This window comes from Dinoponera quadriceps, unplaced genomic scaffold (genome assembly GCF_001313825.1).
Source record: "Dinoponera quadriceps isolate SergipeBrazil2010 unplaced genomic scaffold, ASM131382v1 scaffold4585, whole genome shotgun sequence".
Classification (NCBI taxonomy): domain Eukaryota; kingdom Metazoa; phylum Arthropoda; class Insecta; order Hymenoptera; family Formicidae; genus Dinoponera; species Dinoponera quadriceps.
The window spans coordinates 968,718-988,270 of NW_014559030.1; the positions used below are offsets into that span (position 1 = coordinate 968,718).

At 48.7% G+C, this 19,553-nt stretch overlaps 1 protein-coding gene across 5 annotated transcripts in view; it reads left to right on the forward strand.

The window, feature by feature from the left end:
• The window catches only part of LOC106750139 (segmentation protein cap'n'collar), a 119,948-nt gene that overhangs the window by 36,566 nt on the left and 63,829 nt on the right, over nucleotides 1–19,553 (forward strand). For all 5 annotated transcript variants that reach the window (XM_014630251.1, XM_014630250.1, XM_014630249.1 and 2 more), the window contains exons 2-3: nucleotides 4,550–4,717; nucleotides 12,166–12,241. In XM_014630251.1, coding sequence (XP_014485737.1) covers nucleotides 4,550–4,717; nucleotides 12,166–12,241 — 244 coding nt within the window. The remainder of the gene's footprint in view (nucleotides 1–4,549; nucleotides 4,718–12,165; nucleotides 12,242–19,553) is intronic.

Consider the following 19,553-nt stretch of genomic DNA (forward strand, 5'->3'; position numbering starts at 1 on the left):
CCTTGCGCGCAAATACGTCGCCGTACGGTCACACGTATCAATGTTCGTTAAAACGATCTAATACACGCGATAGACAAGAAGCACACAAGAACCGAAGTCGGAGAAAAACCTGAGAACGGCCGTTTTTCAAGGAACACCGCCCTTTCGATAGACTCTCTGAGAAAATTCGTGTAAAAACATTGTAATTTCACACCTTCGACACACGGAGCTTCGGAGTTGAAAAGCCGAAAAACGGTACGGTTTCGGCGCTTTGGCTCGACCGCGTTGTTCGCCGGGATATCCGCGGGAATAACGGGGGTAGCACCTGCTATCGCCGGACGCGGAAACAATCGCTTTTCAGCGAGATCACCCGCGGCAGATACGATTGACGACGTTCGACGTTTCGCCCGCCGCTTCTCCAAACCCATCCGCGACATATCCGACTCGATCGGAGAGAGGAGCGATGCTAGATAAACGATGGTCGACCATTACCAGCCCGCCTCGTGTAATTACTGATCCTCAGATACACCTTTCCGCCTTTGCATGCTCGTTTCGCGCCGGCGACTCGACATCTCTCACCGGGTTCCTCCGATCGGAACGTCCGCGCGCGCGACTCTCGGAATTCCCGCGTATCCATCGCTCTCGAACGATATCAGGCCAGCTCCGTGAGCTCTCTCGGAGATCTCGCATAATCGCTGATAACGCAGCCGATCTCTTGATTATATCAGCCGGAGGCCCGATACGGATCGGGAATTGCGTAATTCAAGTACCGATACGCGACGAATGTCACCTCGGGGATTACCCCCGTGTGACTTTCCCTTTTATCTTTTCCCTTTTAAAAGCTCACCGCGCGCGCGATCGAGCCGTCACCTCGCGAGGAGGAGAGCTCGTCCCCGAGCGGAATAGTTCTTTTTCAGGACCTCGCGCGTCCGACCCACCGGTGTAAATCGAATAGAAATCGAGGGCGTCGATATCGGGCCCCGGGCGAGTGCATCGCGGCGCGGCGCTGCGCCGCACAAAACCTCGAGCGGGAGAGATAACCCAGCTGTGGGCGCGGCGGATATCCCGCTGTGTCTCTCCAACATGGCCGACGTCATATGCACACCCACACCGTGTCTCTCCCTCTCCCGATTCTCGCCGCATCGAATTACACGGTCGGCGAAGTAATTTACAAAGCTACGCCCGCGAACGCGCGCGCGGAATCGTATCCGTTACATCCCTCCGCGCGCGGTACAAATTCGCGATCGCCGATAACGATACCGCGAGAGATTAATGGCGGCGCGGCCTCTTTGTCTTTGGGGCAACGTCGACAAAAGCAGCCGGGCCCCCTGATTAATTAGGAACGCGGGCGTGGTGATGGGTGGGTCGGAGATATCTCGCTCGATCGGGGAAATCACACGCCGGCGCTTTCTCTCCGCGAATCGAGCGCGCGAATAACCTTCGTCCTGTAAACGCTTATTTATTCATCGCGTAGAACGTTATCGAGAATACGCGGGGGAACGCGCTGGGAATTCCGAACTGTGGGCATTGGTTTGAATGAACGCTGAAGATACATTCGCGCCGCGAGCTTTTGTACTTCTCGGCCGACCACTCGGCGTCTTGATCCCTTCGCTCCCTCGGGATTTCACGCAATTCCCGTCCGTCGACCTCGACGAAAAAGAAAGGAGCGATTCCGCGAAGGGAACGAAGGGACCGAGGCACTTGAGCGGGAGGAGCCGCGATCGAGTTGGCGCGCGTTGTCCGCCGGGAATCAAATCGCTTCCTGATTCAATTGTCTATTCAGGCATTACGCGCGGAGAGCCTCGTCCCCTTCTCTCGTTTTCAAAAAAACAAAAAGGCGGAGAGAAAAGAATGGCCGAGGAGAGTCGCGCGCGCCGCTTCCTCGTCGTAGACGACGACGTCGCGCACTTAGCTGCCAGCGTCGTGAATACGGCGGAGTTTCCTGTCTCTCGCCGACGCTTCGACAAGAATCAAGCAACGTTTAACCTACGTGCATGGCTGACGAAGCGAAAACTATTGCTACAGTTTCAAGTATCGGCGCATCGTGGTGTTGCCGCCACGTGAGAACCGGCGTAACGAGTAGATGAATACAATAGAAAATAGTCGGGAGAGCCCCTAAACACGTGTCCGCCGGCTGTAATTGACGCGGAAATACCGCGCGCGGAAGGTCTATCGTTCGGACCGAAGACGCGCGCGTATGTCCCGCTAGCCACTTAATCCGCAAACATGGCGGTTCGGCCGAGCGTTACGCTCCGGCGGCGGTTTATCGGCGAACGGGGAAACGTGCTGAAACGATGAGTAGGCGATGCGCGTGTAAGCCGATGCTGGTACGTTCTCGATAAAGGCGCAATTTCTGTTCATACTAAATTACTCGATTTTCTGCTCGTTGGAGATAGCGCGCTCGTTTTCTTTCCTACGCTTGTCAAGCGGCGATATCGCTGTCGGCATATCGCCGGTAAGTGTGTTTAATACCGAGGCCCGTCCGAGTGAGAACAGAAGTAATTTCAGTTCACCAAGGTATTAATGCGTTCTCATTCGAATCGTAACGTTGTAATTTGCGTGATAAGAGTAATCTCGTGTATTGTGAGAGGGAGGGAAAGAGAGAGTACACCGAGAAAATATCAGTGATAAATATTAACGTGAAATTTTGTTACGTTGGACCGTAGAGAAATCACGAGTGAAATTGTGTATTGTAATCTTTAGTAATGCGAATAATGAAGTACATCATTAAAGACTGCAACATGCGTGATAATTTCAATTATAATTTCGATATAGTCCAACATTACTGAATTTTGTGGTGATTTTTACTACGATATTTTCTCTGTATAGAATGTATTTGTACTCTGGGGTAATGTTCTTTGAATTTACGATTTACAGAAACAATAAAACAGCTGTACTCAGCGTCTCAATTGAACAGAAAATAAAAAAAACAATAAAACAAAGATAGAAAAGTATCACTCATGCGGGAGACCCGCGACTTACGAATGAACGATCGAAAAACTCAGTGGACCAACAAAGAACAAAAAAATAACATATTATAAGCAATTATATAAAACTAAGGTGATTCAACACTCGTGAAACTAAAATATAATGGCAGGCATAATACTAGAGTAATGACAGGCGTGTGTAATAACCATTAGTACTAAAAAGCGCTCAAGTTAAATAAAAAAGAGAGAGAGAGAGAGAGAGAGTAGCCCCGAAGAAGACGAAATGAATAAGTTATCGCAACGCGCCTGCGCTATTGTCAGATGTGTCGTAAACTGACGTTTTTTTTTTTTTTCTTTTAAGATCAATAATTTTCTCACGGTACTTAGATACAAGAGAACCGATGCGCGCAAGTCGGCCTCTCCTCTCCCAGAACATGTTAATCACATTTCACGTAGCGCGGCGAATACGGTAGGCTTCAGATTAGCGAGGAAAATCCGTAGATTGGTTAACGAGGCTCAGTACGAACTCGGCGAAATTGGCTCGATTAAAACCCACGGGGCAGCTGCCCCGAGGATTGTGCCCCGTCATGTGATTGGTCCCTTCTCCCGGGTCCTTTCTTCGATCTCCTCCATTTCGAGATGCATCGATACTCGGCCATCATTAATCATGCACTTTTGTACACACTCGTCGATGGGACTCCCTGCGAGGGACATCCGAGACGCAACAAAAATGAATCTCGAAGATCGAGACTGGTCCTGAACGGCGATCGAGGCCAGATGTTATTAACTTATGTAAAATAAACATAAACGAAGGAGCCGCGCACGCGGGGCGCTTCGTTGTGGAAGCAACGGATATTAATCGTGAGACTTTTAGAAGAGAGAGAGAGAGAGAGAGAGAGAGAGAGGAAGGGCGGCAGGGTAAGAGAGAAGTTGATGGCGTCATTGCGATTACTTTATGCAAAATATCAAATTAAGTCGCGATGGTATTGTAAAATTGGCCGGTGGATCAACGGATACAACGGACACCGATCGATCAAATTGATATTAAAATGATCTTTCAGGGCGACCTATTACGATCTAACGATGAAAGTTAAACACGCAGGGCTTTGATGTGCGTGTATCTCATTATTTTTAAAGCGTCTGCTTTGTTTAATCGACCGAGCCTGACAGAAAGTTGATCTTGTAAGTACGCCTGATAAGAGCGTTATGCATTACAAAGAGTATACGCCGCTTTGCGGTTAGAGAAGCGCAAACACGGCTAAAAAGGTGATATAAGTTTAATTACGAGAGAATTAAACACCGACATAGAAGAACGACGGAAAAGCCTGCACCCGTATATTTGCATCCCTTCGATTTGCATTTAAAGTGAAGCCCGCATGCCTTGTCCGCTCTTTCGCTCGTACAAACAGATAATACAACGAAGAGTTCTACAATGTATAGCTCCTATTTGAGAGAACTACGAGCGTTACTTACTTTTAGCTGTAATGGCGCGAAATAATGGAGGCCATTATCACCCTTGTGTCAATTATCGCGGTAGTGAAATATTTCTCGTACCGCGGCATAGAAACAAATTGAATCGAGACCGCGATTACGTGCGACATTCATTCCAATAATATCGCGCCGTTGCGCGTGTTTGATTTCAGGATATGGACCTGATCGAGGTTCTCTGGAAGCAGGACGTGGATCTAGGATTCACGTTAGTGGAGCCGGCGGCGGCACCCACCAAAAAGTCGTCCACGTCGGAGAAAGAATCGGCGGATGAGATCGAGAAGCTGAAGACCTTGGAAGCTATTAATGCCACCAATCAGAAGGTACGTGGGAACTTTTTCTCTCTTTTTCTTTTATTTTCTTCCTTTTTTTTATTTACGCTCCGACTAGTGCGCCGCAACCGTTCCAATTTCGTGTCAGCCGCGTCATAGCCCGCGACAAACGTATATAAATCTGGGCGCGATTTCACTCGCGTTGTCCCGGCCGTCCGTGATGGCGATTAATAAACAATTGTTTATCGAGATTGCGCAGCTTTCTGCTTTCACGCGTTAGGAGGAAGCGTTCGCTTCCTCGGACTTAATTTAAATCTTCGTTTCTCCGTATGCCGTACGGGCCCCATTGACGTCTTCCTGTGTCCCCCGGGCGATTATCGGAGATAGAAAGCTCCGCGCGTGCACCTGCGCGCTCCGCGCTGAAGAATAGCTCGCGACATCGCGCGTTTTCCGTTCTGCCTCTCGGTAATCATCGGCCAATTGGGTTGGTTGCGCGAATAGGAAGCGACATTCTCCGAGCGACGCGCCTCGCCGGGAAAAGGCTTCCAGATTTGGCTTCCGGGCATTTGTACACACAAACACGCACACACGTACGACGCGTTCGCGTCGGAGAATACTTCAAGACGTTATCCGTTCTGCGGCTGTACCCCTTAACCGCCATCAGGAATCAATTTGCTGACTCGATTCGAGAATAGCGCACACTGGAATGCGTCTCGAGACGGCAGAATGGTGGCCATTTGACGCGCTGATAGAAGGGGGTATAAACACGGAACACACTTTGTGCCAATAGATTCGTATCGACTGGTAAAAAGTCGACGGCGCATAAAATGAAGATGACACTGTTTGCCCGGCTAACGATGGAATTCGATCGTCGGGGTGGTTATCTCTTTACAATCTCTTCGTCGCGCATCCCGCGCGAACCACACCGAGTTTATTCGCAGGGGGTTGCGCTCGTTCGAGGACGTTCACGTTTGCACGGCGGTTATCAACCGTACTCTTTTAAGATGCATGTGTTCTTTTCGAAGCGGTAGAACGGCATTCTCATTTTTGCTTACATATCGAAGCCAGCTGTACTCTTTTTCTTCAGCAGTTTGGGACGCAAACGATGGTGCAATGGGGGGGTTTCGTTCTCGAGAAATAAGATTTCCCATTGGACCATAATATCCATTCATGATTTCATTGAACGCAGCGTAAGGTAAATTTCTAAATCATCGAGAAAAAAATTCAGACCACAGACATCTACGGGAAACTTCTTTTCGAGAAATTTGGCCGTGCTACCTGTGCTATTTATCGTGTGGCTCCCATATTCATAATCGCTCATGGATGAACGATCTCGAGGGAGACGTTAAGCTGGTCCCAGCCCGTGGCGGACGTCCTCGGTAGGCCCGAAGAGAGATTAGGAACCGGCCCACGCGTCCTCGGATATGATCTCGGTTGATATTCCAATCCCTGCTCGTATCAGGCATTGATCTTGTCTTTCTAACTTGTACTCACAAACCAAGATAGCGGCCACTTTGTCTCACGATGTATTATGTCTGGTGTCCCACGAAGAGACATGATCGCGTGGACGACAAGAATATTGTGATTCTTTTCGTAGTGCCTTCTCGCAGTCATTTGTCCATTCGATAGTCACATAACACGCAGTTTTGTTTACCTGAAAGAAAAGAAAACATCTGAAAAATAAAACAAATATTTGAGTACGAATAACATTTTTCTCAGATCTCCCGCGAAATTCTCTTATTTCAATAGAATAAGCAAGTGCTCTCATGAAAAGCTACAGATTTAAGAAAATTTATATATCTTTGTCTGAAAAATTTTCTTCTTTAATGTAAAGATACGTATGTTATAGTATAATTAAATATGTTAGTACTCGCCGAATTTCAAAGGACTTTAATAGAGATCGAGGGTATTTCGTGATATCTTTCTTCGAGCTTTCGTTATTATAAGATAACGACTTCGGAGGGGATAACATTTCTTTTAGTTTACGATCTCCCGCTCTTCGTGTTGTTATTTCATCTACAACGACAGCTTGTGGGTCGAACAATTCGTTTTGTCTCACGATCACACATATATGAACTTTCTCTCTCTCTCTCTCTCTCTCTCAACATTGTTTACATAATAGGACAAGTCTTTGAATTCATAGAGCTCGATTGTCATCCGCGGCAAAATGCATCGGGACAGCGTTGTTCCGCTTTACCAATCGCCCGAGCGCCGGGTCCGTGAAGAACGCGGGTTCTTCCGTTGATTGGATTCCAGTCGATTCTTCTCGTGCGAGGTGTTTTTCGATAGCGACGACTTTCCTCCGCGCGTTTCGGTGGATGGACGCGAGGTGCGTTTAAGTATCGGAGAGATTCGAGTCTACGAGAGCTCATCCATACGATGGTCACCGACAATGACGCTGCATCGACGTTCTGGGCGGGTAGCCCATCAGACTTCTCGACGTTCTTCGTCCTCCCTCTCTGTCTCTCGTCCTCCCTCCGTCCTCCGGCTTCTTCTTCGCTTCTTCTCTCTTCTTCTCACGACCTTCGGTAGTCGGTGTTCCTTCTTTCTTTATTTCTTTCCCGACGTCGCTATGTGCGCCGCTCCGTCTCCCGGCCTCTTCCTCCACGAAGATCGCATTGTTCCAGCGGGTTCCACCTTTGTGAGGGCTCGCCGCCGCCTTCGAGGGCCCAATAATACGGGGAAGACCCTCGATCTCGATCGAAAGCCGACACATCGATACGAGACACGGTCCGCGAACAGCTGAGAACAAAGAGGGGTCCAGTCTCTCGATCGAGTCTCTTTCTCTTCCTCTCTGTCTCGCATTGCGACGGATTATTGACAAGCATTGTTCCAACGTCCCGCTGCAGAATTGTTTTAACTAAAGACAGGCAGCAACTGAGAAACGGCATGGCGTTGTCAGAAGCAATAATGAGAAAATTTGACCGCGTGTACCTGTCCAGTCGCATATCGCTTTTTACTCGGCCTCGAAACCGATATAATTTCGGCGAGATCGATCGATTCGCGATACCGTGGCTCGCTACAACGTATTCCGACCGTCGCGTTTCCGTCGTCGCAAATGACGATCGTTTTGTTTCTATTTTATTCCATTGTTAACAGGACCCGGAGGAACAAATTTTGCTGGGACAGCAAATTGTTTGTTAATAATTGGCAGAAAAATATTTCGACAGCCGAAAGATTTATTAAGAGTATTAAATGTTGGATCTATGGACAGCGAAATAATTTGTTCCTGCCAACTAAATCTTATCACTACCGCAACGACGTTTTATTACAACGGCAAAATTACTATTTCCATATGACAAATTTATTTGCTGTCATGATATTTACAAACAACTTGCCGTTCCAGCAGAACTTATTTTCCCCGTGAAAAAATTCCTTTCAGTACAAATGAATACATGATGTTTAAAGGGTCTAAAGATTAGAAGAACGAGAAATGTTTACGATCGAAGAGAAACACAGAAAGACTTACAAAAACCAGGACAGGTGTGAATAAATTGTTTGGGGATTTGTTTGACAGTGTTATCGCATGCGCTGACGGATTTGTTTTTGAGCGTACTTTTAAACATACGCGGGGGGTCTCCCTTCCACGTCAAGCCGAGCCTGTATCCCAATTAATTAATTAAATCCCCAAATATCCAATCAATAATTATCCGTTTATGCATTAATTGACGTTCGAGCAAGTCGGAAGGAGAAAGAGTTAAGTACGATTTCGTAAAGCCGAATAAACTACGTGGAAACGCAAGGCCGAAAATCTGTGGCCACTGAAATCCAAATGCCCCGCGATCGCTTCGGTTTCCCCGCTTTTCTCTCGATCTCTCTTCGATAAACGAACGACGACAATTCACGGGCACCGAAAATCATTTGCCACGACAGAGCGTCGCGAGATTACAAGCGTCGTCTAAAGTCAAGGTCAAATATGTAATGAAACACTTTTCAAATGATTTTGCAACGCAGGATATTTGTCAACTTGTCGTTCTTGACACGTTGATGTCGCCAGGAAGAAGCTAGCCAGCAGGTGAATTGCTGTAAAGCACATTGCATGTTCCTGTTGTACAATTATCTCAAGCCGCCGTGACTGGCAGAAATTTTTAATCCAGAGCCAAGATTTAAATGATCGGTGCACGTCGTGGCGACAGGCTCCATTAGAGCGACTCCGTCTCGCTGCGAAACGGGAATGAATTATGGAAGCGTTTAGAGGAACGTCAATCTAGAAAGTAGGAAAGAGGAAGTTCGATCGAGCTATTCAGGATGGAAAGCATTCGTCGCGAGGACAACAAATTCTCCCGGTGCTCGCCGGTCACGGTTTGTTTCGCGCGCGGTTTTATTTGCCGATTCCTCGCGTACTTATCGCTTATTATTCATCGCGCGCGCAAAACAGTCCGCGCCGTTAGGAGCGATTTGAAGAACACGAAAAATACGCGCCGCAAATTACGTTTTCCGTAGGAGCAGCGAGACACATTCGCGGCTGTGTGTTGGCCGCAAATTTATATTGCGATTCCCTGTAGTCTTGTTTGCATACGCGTGTCATCAATTACGAGGAAAAGATCGTTCCCGGCAGCGTCACTGTACAAATATTTGACTGGAACTCCGCGGAGCGACCTGCGGGGAGACACGAGTGTCTCGCGTATCGCTGGATCGCGATCGTGTCGCGTTACGCGTATCATCGGCACCCGATGATTCGTAATTATTCGAAGGGTGTCTGCAACAATCGGGACGCGCAAAGCGGGCCCGATATCGGTTTCCACTCGGGGAACCTCGCTCGCCGTTAGGTTGTTTCAACGCGGATGCGTATCGCGTAAGATAAATCGCCACGAGGCAGGCACCTTACTCCCCGATCGTAGGAGGTCGCTTTCTCGTGCTGTCGTGACTGACGCGAATTTTTAATCCACCGACGCGATTCAAATGAAGCGAGTTCTCCTAGACGACGACGGGCTCCATTAAGGCGACTCCGTCTGGGTGCCAGAAGGGCGAGGACGGAGGCTCGCTCGGGTGGATATCGCGCGATGAGAAGAGGACGGGGATCGTGGCTGGAGGAGAAGGAGGATCTCGACGAAAACAACGGGCCCTCTCGCCCCGTCCATCTTTCGCCGAGCGTATTCATAAAACCATCAAAATGGCTAGCGTTCATTTGTTCCTGCGATGTATCCGTGAAGCCGGCGGGGTCTGGGTAAAATGATAGATGTACGCAGCATCCCCTTCGGTACGAGGGGCGCCATCGACGGACCTATCAGAGCGGAAGAGGGACGAGGCCAAAAAGGAAGAGAGAGAGAGAGAGAAGGAACGTTGTCGATCCACGAGGCGTTTCTCCGTGGGGAGAAAAAGACGGTAGATGAGGAGAGAGAAAGAGAGAGAGGGGACTTCGGTAGCCAGAGAGATTGGAGCAACCTGGGAGGGGGATTACGAGGGGACGTATTGATGGTCCTGGAAATTGAAAACGCGCCCGGCCAGCCGAAGTGGGTTTGGCTTCCTTCTCTTGTCCCGATTGTTTCCGTCGACTGGAATTTCCGAGCAAAATGGCGAGCGCGCGACGATCAGGCTCTCGCTGCGTTCTCCTACATTTTCCGCTAATAAAATCGTTCCCTTCGCAACTTGCTCCGTGTCTCGCTACGCAACGAAATCATCGGATTCGCGATTTCCCTTCCCGATTCTCCCATCTCGCGTGATTTTCCACGCCGAACTTGCCGCGCCCGGCGCATCCGTAATTATTTCCAGCAGACAATGTCCGCAATTTTGTGCGGCACGTGGCGCATTTCTCGGTGATTTTTAATTCCGTCCCTCTCTTCGTTTCGTGCGACACACAACGAATGTATAAATAAATGAACAACGGGCCTCGCGATATGTGAAACGTATCGAGTTACACTCGATTCGAGGCAGCGTGACTCGCGCCACATCACCGGCGATCAGCGGTACCATATTGAATTCGTATTTACTCGCGGCGATCGAGGCTGATTTGAATTATGCTTTCTATCCGTGCTGGTCCTTGTAAGGCGGGATGATCGGGGCAGACAGTCGTAACAGTTCGTAAAACCTTAATTGAGAGCTATGCCAGCCATGCAAGTCCGTATCGCTGACAGGACCCCCATTGTCGCATCGAGGGCTGCGTCGTCGAGCAGAACCGACGTTTCCTTCGAGAGTCGAAAGAGAGATGACGTCGTGGGCCCAAAATAAGGCGCACGCGGTTATACGTGGCCGTGACTCTTCAGAAAATATTTTAGGACCGGTTTTTTTAATTGCACAGCAATTTTCCAACTTTCTCGATGGAATATCACGGTGGAAAGTTTCTCAGGATCGTGGATGAGCGCAACCCTGCGATCACAGATACGGGGGAACAAATGTAGATTAAGAAACAAATCGTCTCTCCATCTCGTGATAAGATTTTCGCGCTGTCGCAAAGTGCCCTGCTACAGATAAGAGATACCGTTTCTCGATTCACGGCGTGTCTCCAATAATTCACAGCGAAGTGCTCGCTTTCGTCTCGCGGCGGGTTCGATTTTAGGGCGCCGAGATAGATTGAATTTCGTATTCATAACTCCGCGGGGCTCGGCGTAACGCACCACTCAACAACGATACATCATATCGCCGGAATGAAAAAGTGACCGTAGAGCGTAGGCAGAGGGGGATGAAAGATTCGAGAGGGGTCGGTGAGGGAGAGGACGACGAGAGAGAGAGAGAGAGAGAAGCGGATTCTATGGTGGGGAGCGGGATAGATAGAGGGGCCGGTGGTGGTTGTGTGGATGGCCACTATCAGAGGCCCGCTGTGATTAATGATCGCGTACAATACTGTTTTCATTAAACTCATTTCACTGCAGCTCACATGTAACGCCGCTACGGGCGACCTATGGCCCGGGGCATACGCGCGCCCTTGGGCCCTTTTTCCCCGGTCGGCGTCGTAGGGTCGTTCTCTTGATTATGACGTCTCCATAAGGACCGGCCTTGGCCGACTCGAATGGCGTTCGATTGAGTTTCGGCCATTGTTGCGCGAGCTTCGCCTCGAATTCGAGTAGGCCGAACGCGCGCGAACCGCCGGTGATCGTCTTTGTTGGAATTACGGTTTCGTGATCCGAGGTATCGATCCACGTCTCTCTCCGGGCAGAAAGAGCCCCGGGTCATCCCGTTTGACACCTCTTAGACGCGGGAACGTCGTTAATTACGGTCAGCGCCTCGCTACACCTCGGCGCTACTCTTTCAACCTAATTTTCTAGCTAATTTACTGTGGCTCCTCGTTGCGATAATACGCGCGCGCGTTCATTCGCTCGCACATGCATCATTGTCGATTGATTAATTATAATTAATATGATGGATGAAATGTTCACTCTTGGCGAGGCGTGTCGCGGATTTCAGTTCCCCCCCCCCCCCCCCCNTTTTCTTTCGGTCACTCACGACGGCCGCTTTCTTCACGAGTCGATTCTAATTCTCGCGGAGTTATTAAATTCACGAAAAAGACGCTTCCGCTCGGCCGGAGCGCGGGTAACTTTCATCGGAAGAAACTTCATTTCCAGGATGACGGCAAAGAACCGGAGACGCAGGAGGACGACCCGTGGGCAGGACTTCCTTACACCGTGGACCTGGAAACCGGTAAGTTGGCTTGCGATTTTTACCATCTTTCTCTTTTACACCCGGCGCGAGGTGTACACCACGGTGAGAGGAGCCCGCGCGGGAGAGATCATTCAGGGGCGACAATTAACCGAATTATTTCGCAGCCGGGATCGCCGGCGTTTTCGCGAGCGATTCTTTTATTTTGCCGGCGTATCGATCGCAATTTTTTCTTGTTATTTCGTTACCCGCTTGCCGATGACGATCGAAACCGCGCTCTCTCGGACGCTAATTAAAGAGTTAGCCGGCGTATATGTGTGCGCGCGCCGCGCATGCTTCACGTTCGGTCCGGTGTGTGCCGGAGCAAGAACAGCTAAATACATCTGGCGCTCGCGGCTCTTTACGTCGGGAGCGTATCGAATTAACGCGGCAATTTGTAAGAGCCAATCCGAACATTCACTATAGTCCCGGCCTGCCGCACCTGGCCGCACCTTTGCGCGCCTAATTAGCATAAACACGCCGGCCGAATGCACTCCGCCGGCCATTTCTTTCGAAATACACCATACACCGTGAAATACCTCGTGACCATGCATCATGAGGGAAGGGGAAAAAGGACGATCGATGTGATCGAGGACGTGTGATCATAAACGTGTCAAGCGCTGCATTAAAAAGAGCTTAACCGCGGTCGTAAGAGTATCCTGCGCGATGCCAGTGACATATGGACAAAGGATAATTAGAGCGATTAAATTAACCACCGCTTCTCGTTGTACCTCCCTCCCTCCCTCTCCCACGTGTAATTGATCCTAATAGAACGAAGTAACGCCCGTTCGCAGCGCGTACGAATGAAAGGCACTGAATCCACGCGTGTCCTCCGCTTTGTCCCCCCCCGACACGCTTCGTGATTCACACAATCCTGCTAACGAGATTCCAATCGGAAATGCATCCCCGGACAGGCCGGAGATTTTTCGCTTCGTTGGGGAAGTCAACGTGCTCATCGTGAAATGTCGCGGACATGTGCGACGTCCGCTCGGTAGCCGAGTGTGTCCTCCTAGGTTTCGCTCGATCTCCGCCGGCGGAGGACGCCTCGTGGATATTATCGGGATCGCGGAATGCAAATGGAAAGCGCGTGTCACGCGTGATCCGACGTATCGGTGAAGCGAACGTGTTAACGGACTCGGCTCTGCGTGTCTCCCTTTGTCGCTTTTTTCGGCATTTCCCGTCGCGCGCGCGCTTTCTATCGCATAATGCGGAGAAGTAAGTACATTAGCGGCGAGAAATGTTACGCGACACGAGTCTCATGTGGGAGAAACGCTCGAGGACACTCGCGCGAATATGTACGCACCCGGGGAAAAGGGTAGGGGNCGAAATGGCAGGAGACTGTAACGAGCGCGCATGCAACGCCGCACGGCGTCTCTCTACCTGCATGCCAAGGTGCACTTTGTTCAGGTATATAACTACGGGTTTCGAGGCAGGTTCCAGTTCCGGAGGACTCGGTGCTGGGGAGTGGCTTCAGGAACGCCCTCGCTACCTTCCTCCCTACCTCCTCGTCTCCTCGAGCCCCACCAGACCTGACCAGCCCTTCGGGTTTCCCTCTCCTTCTCTGCATTTAATTACTTTGCGCCCGACGGAATATACGCCTAGCTACGAGACACTCCACGTCGAGCGTGCTATCGACGGTTGACGAAGGTCCGCTTGTTAAATTTTCCTTTAGGAATCCGTGTATCGACGGGGCGCTCTCTCTCTCTCTCTACCTCCCTCCCTCCTTCCCTCCCTCCCTTCTTACCTTTTACGACTTTTTGTCAAGGACACGCTCCGGGACGATTAATAATTTTCGGGACGTATCTGCGTGAATTGTGAACGCGCGTAGAAACGAATTCTTAATCCGATAGTAAGCGGTAATAACTTTTCGAGACGAATGGACCAAGAAGAGTAGCAGCAGCAGCGGCGACGGCGGAGCTCATTACGCGGCTATCTCGTCGTCGATCAATCGAGATATTCGGCGCATGGCGTGTATGATTAATGAGCTAGTAGACTAATACATAAGAAATTCTTCCATCATCCTTATTCCGTAGGGTTTGATGGGAGAAAATGGTGGTCTGATGTAATATAAAGCAAGAGCGTGATGCGTGCGTCGGGACAGACCGGGTCGACGACTGGATGTTAATCGCGAAGCTATTTAAGGTCGACGCATGCACACCTCGTGTGACGCGCGGATTCGTGAAAAAGCTCATGCATTTATGCGAAATCGGAAAATCTATTCCTCGCGAGGTAATCTCCGCGCTGCTGCATTCAGCACGATACGTCCGGCCGCGTCGTTCTTGCCACGGTTAATTTTATTCCTTTCCACGATGTGTACGATGTAGTTAACGCTCCAATGATTCGCACGCTGCGTCTCGTAGCTCCGCGAGTTTGCGTTCGATTCGCCTGTCGGCGTTTCCACATTTTGTGGAAAATCTCATCGCTGCCTCGGCGAGACGAGCAAAGAGAGACCTCGTTCGTCGATTCAACGACTTTGTTTTCAATGAAGAGAAATATATATGTGAGGAGCCAAAACACGGATATGTAATATGTTACAGTGCCATTTAAATATTAATATTAATGTGGGAGGATAGGGATTTTCCGCGTGTAACGACGCGTGTACTGAATATCCTCCCGATAAACGTACCCGGTGAATCAACATTCTACGTTTGAACCGATCCTTAAGTCCCAATAATAATATTATAAATTCTAAACGGTAAATAATGTTCTGTGAACACGATCCGCTGGCATTTTTATCCACTGAATTACTTTAACGCGGGAAATATGCTGAGAGATACACAAATACATGTTAAATTACACGTACTCACCTTGTTAACATATTACTTTTTAACATATCTGCCTTGTTTCAGCAGAACGTTATTCGCACAGAATATTTTACCACATAATCCCCTTAAGGCTCTCACCCAAATGCTAATTAAATTAATAACCACTTTTTTATTCCACTTATCACGTTGCAAGAAAAATGCTGCCTCAGCCGGGAGCTTATTTAATACGTATTTAAATTGAAGCCTAATTTAAAGTCCAGGTCATTTATTATTACGACACCTTAATATTATACGTTTACAATATTGCGGAGAGGATGTTAACTTATCGCTCGAGTACCGGGGGAGTTGAGGGGACATCGATCTCGGATTTATTAGAAAAGCCGAGTCGTTAAAAGTGATACGGTGTCGATGACACAGCTAATATTAATGCTCGTACGAACAATCGTTTCATATACATTCGCGAAACGTACTTCGTGCGCATCGCGATATTCTCGCCCAAGACTGGTACTCCGGGGTGGAAAGAAACCAGGAGCGTGTGTATGGAGCGCATGGGTGGAAAAAGGCAGCGTATGCGTTACCGCTGTAGCGCAAGGTGCTTGTACCAATTTGACGAAGCATGATGGATTACACGGCGGCTCGTGTAAAAAATTTACATCCACGGAATAAATTATCATAGCATTGTCTGGGGTACGCGAGCTCGCCGGCGCGTTTCGTCGACGATCGCCGGCCAAAATGGATCCACGAGATGCGTTCCGTTCGTTCGCTTCGTCGGTCGCGCAATTATCGAAAATACACTGAGACGAGAAAAGGTTGGATCTACAAAATCGGCGGCCACCATGAAAAAAATGTTCCCGCTGGAGAAATTACGGTGCTGGCGCCAGCAATATGCCGCGTTAATATACGCTGAGCAAACAAGTGTTTTGGTTATGGGAGAACCAAAATTTCTCTGATATGAAAATGAAGAAGGTTCGATTCAGAGAACCCAGATTGTTGGCTCTCACAACCAACAAATTTACCCATATCCAAACAAGCGTTTTATTTGAGTCAACTAAATGGGCTTCCTCCGTGTAGTTGTAAGCCGCGAATCGTCGGAGCAATTGACAATTCATTACAGCAATTATACAATTTGTTCAGCGGGCTAAACGTTGCGCTTGAAAAAAAAAAATACGTTCATTTAAGCGTAATTTCGTTGAACTCTATTTTTTTCTCAGCATGGCTTCGTGCCGGGCACCAGGACGAGACTCGCTGGATCCCATCGAGACTATTATTATTACGGTAGACAGGCGGATTCCGAGACTAAAGGTTCGCGATCGGTGCGCGCGATTACAGGTAACCCGACTGGGCGGCTTGTTATACTTTTGTGCTTGTTATTATACGGTACGGTACGTCCAGCCGAGCGGAAAGGTTCGGAGTATAATCGCGCAACCGCGACTATTAGCACCTTCGACGCTAAATAACTTTCATCGAGATCGACACCGCGCCGGAAGATAGATCGGGTTTCGTTACGCATCGCGAGATTGAAGTCGTGTAATGGACGTTCAGGCCGACTCGACAACGCCGCCTTCTCAGATATGCCTGTGACATTATCCGGCTGCGATTATATGGGAATGGGGGAAGACTGGACCTGGAGGTGAGCGGAAATCCCGTAAATGTTCTCTGTGAGAAAACGAGTCAATTCGTTGAGTCGATCGTCGATCCGGCCGGATATCGAGCGGCTTTACGTAAAGCGAGCAGCCTTCGAGGAGTGAGAGATCAGTGGGAAGTTTTGCGTCAAACTTCGCTCTGTAAAAGAAGTACTGGTCTCGTTACATAGAAGGCCACGCAATTTCTCTTTTTTCTCTTTTTCCTTTCTTTTTTCAATACGTCGATTAGTGGAAGGTATACCTGTGTGTATCGATACGGGACGCTCGAGTTTGTAGAGGGACAGCGCGAAATTGGGATTGGTGGGGACGACCTCTCGATAGGGACGCATGCGTGAGCGCATAAAACTGAACATCTGCCACGTGCGCGGGCGGCGCATAGTGCGTGGATCTGTGCGTGGATCCGTGCGTGGACTGGAAATCTCGAGGGGGAAGATCGTGAAAGCATGGCCGCATCCGCCATGCGTGCGCGCAGCCCACCAGTCGTGGTCGATTATTATTCTTTTTTTCTCGCCCTCTCTCACAGCCGCGATATCAAAATGTTAATTAGCGAATAGATCGGCTTTAGAAGCTGTTTTAGAAGCGCTTACGCAGAATACGCACTCCCACGGCCATTCCATTACATTAGTTTCGCGCGAAGTTCAGAGGTGGAGAACGTCTCCGATCCTCTCCCCGAATGATATTGATGTGTGTTTTTTTTTTATTGTTTTTCGACGGGTGAAATTCATTAGAGGTAGTGCTCCGATATATTTTACCAGGAATTTCTTACGTCGTGCGTGTGACGAAGGTGTTGTTTCACGAAAATTTTCCACGCGAAACCCTCCCTTTGTAGGTCACCGCTTAATCATTGCTCGATCACGCGAAGATCCGATAAGTTGTACGATCCTTTTTGTTACATTTACCCGGGAGAGATTCATCCGGGCATATCTGGAGAATCCCGACTTTCAAAAGATCGCGCGCATCGGCCCTTCATAAAAATACAAAAGTATTTTGAGAAATAATCGAGATATCGTTGCAATTATCTAACAGTTGGTTTCAACGTGAGCGAAAAATGTAACGTCGAACGAGGCCGGCGCGTTTTAATCGTCAATGCGATCGTCATCACGACTCTCGGGTGGCAATAAGCGGATTAATAACGGCATGCAATCTATATTTTTCATCGAAAAACACAGAGAGAGAATATGAGAAGGAAACAGAAAGAAAACAGGGAGAAACGAAAAGATGCAGTCGGCAGGGGGAACGATAGCTGCAATCGATAGACCGCGTTGTATTAATTTCCGTTTCGATTCGTCAAGGACTCTGCCTCGGAGAGGGAAAAAAAATAATATCCGCCTATCTCCACACGTGGCAACAGCCGTGACCAATTCCTCTCGAAGTGGATTTGGAATTAGACGCGGGACCCCTTCCCCCTTCTTCAGATCGCTCCGGTTCGAGCCCTTTGCGATTCTCGAAATCCTCCTCGTCATTCTTGCCTTTCTGAATAACACGTAAAAAAATCAGTCGGAATCGGACTTCCCTCCTCTTCGGGTCGGCGTAAGTTTTCCGCGACGAACCGAAAGTAAAACGTACCAATACTCGAACACGTGTCTAAACCTAAACAATTTCATTATTTTGTTCTTTAAATACGAATATTCAAGCTTTCAACATAGAATATATATGTGTATTGAAAAATCGCTAAAACAATAAGAATGTCCAGGTTTACATACATGTCCGGGTATTGGTATTTTTACCTTACGCGGGTCGCAAAGGACGAAAAGGTGGCGCGACAGGGTCGCATCTCGAAGGTGGTTCAACGACGAGCTCGTTGGGATGAACGAAGCGTCGCCGTGGTTCGCCGGAATTCGCCGTTCACGAGACAATTTTTGCGGCCACGATTCGCCTCCTCGTCGGGTCCCAAGAGGGAATCAATATTTGGAGCTGTGCGTGTTCCGCCATGTTAGTCCAGCTATGCCAGCTAGCAACGGCGGAGCCCCCATGGGGGATGTGCCTGAGGGCAGCTGGCGAGGCGTGTATGGGGTTACAGGGATACTCGGGGCCATGACTTGCCACATCCACCCCTATAACACGAGCACGCACCATTACTCATATCGTGGCTCGTTGCGCGCCACGGATTCGGGACGAATCCAGGAGGGCACTTCCAGGAAGCCTCGGGATGAAAATACGCGGCAACAATAGCTGCTATACGTCGTATTTGCCTCTGCGTCGGCACAATGTATAATGCAAAAATATCATCGCGACGGAGTTCGGACTTCGTTCGACGCGATATCCCCATACCTGCGTGATTAAGAGTGTTCGAAGAGGCGAAAAGCCTCGATTGCCGCTGAATCAGGCGATCGTTCGTGATACCGAGTACGTTTGTAAAGAAGAAATGTTTATCTTCAAAGATACCTTAATAGAAATTTCATGCATCTTCCGAATAGTTATTGGACAATTTATTCATTCCTATCTAATGACTGAGGAGTAAAACTATTTGGGATCCTTATCGAGATCTCGACTGGAAATTTACCCCGTGGCCCAGCTCAGGTTGACTTTAACCGGTTGTCAGGTTCATTCAAGGTTACACTATTAAGCCCTAAGAGGTCACGTAACGCTGCGTGGCAATCAGGATCTTAGTCAGGATTCATTATAATGTCTGTCCTCATCAGGTTAAACTATTGAATCTCTATCAAGTTTTTGTCCATTTTCTACGCAGTATTATTACAACTAATGAGAATTCATTAATACTACACAGTAACTAGATGAGTGTTCCGGGAAAACTGCATACATTTTTAGCAGGGTATTTGGGTGGAAATTAGCCGCGACCTCGATGAAGAATCGGCGGGCGCGAGAAAGTGCTCGATTCTTCGCGCCACCAATTCGTTCCTCGTGTGTGTGTACGTGATAAATACACACAGATAAACGCGCGAGAAA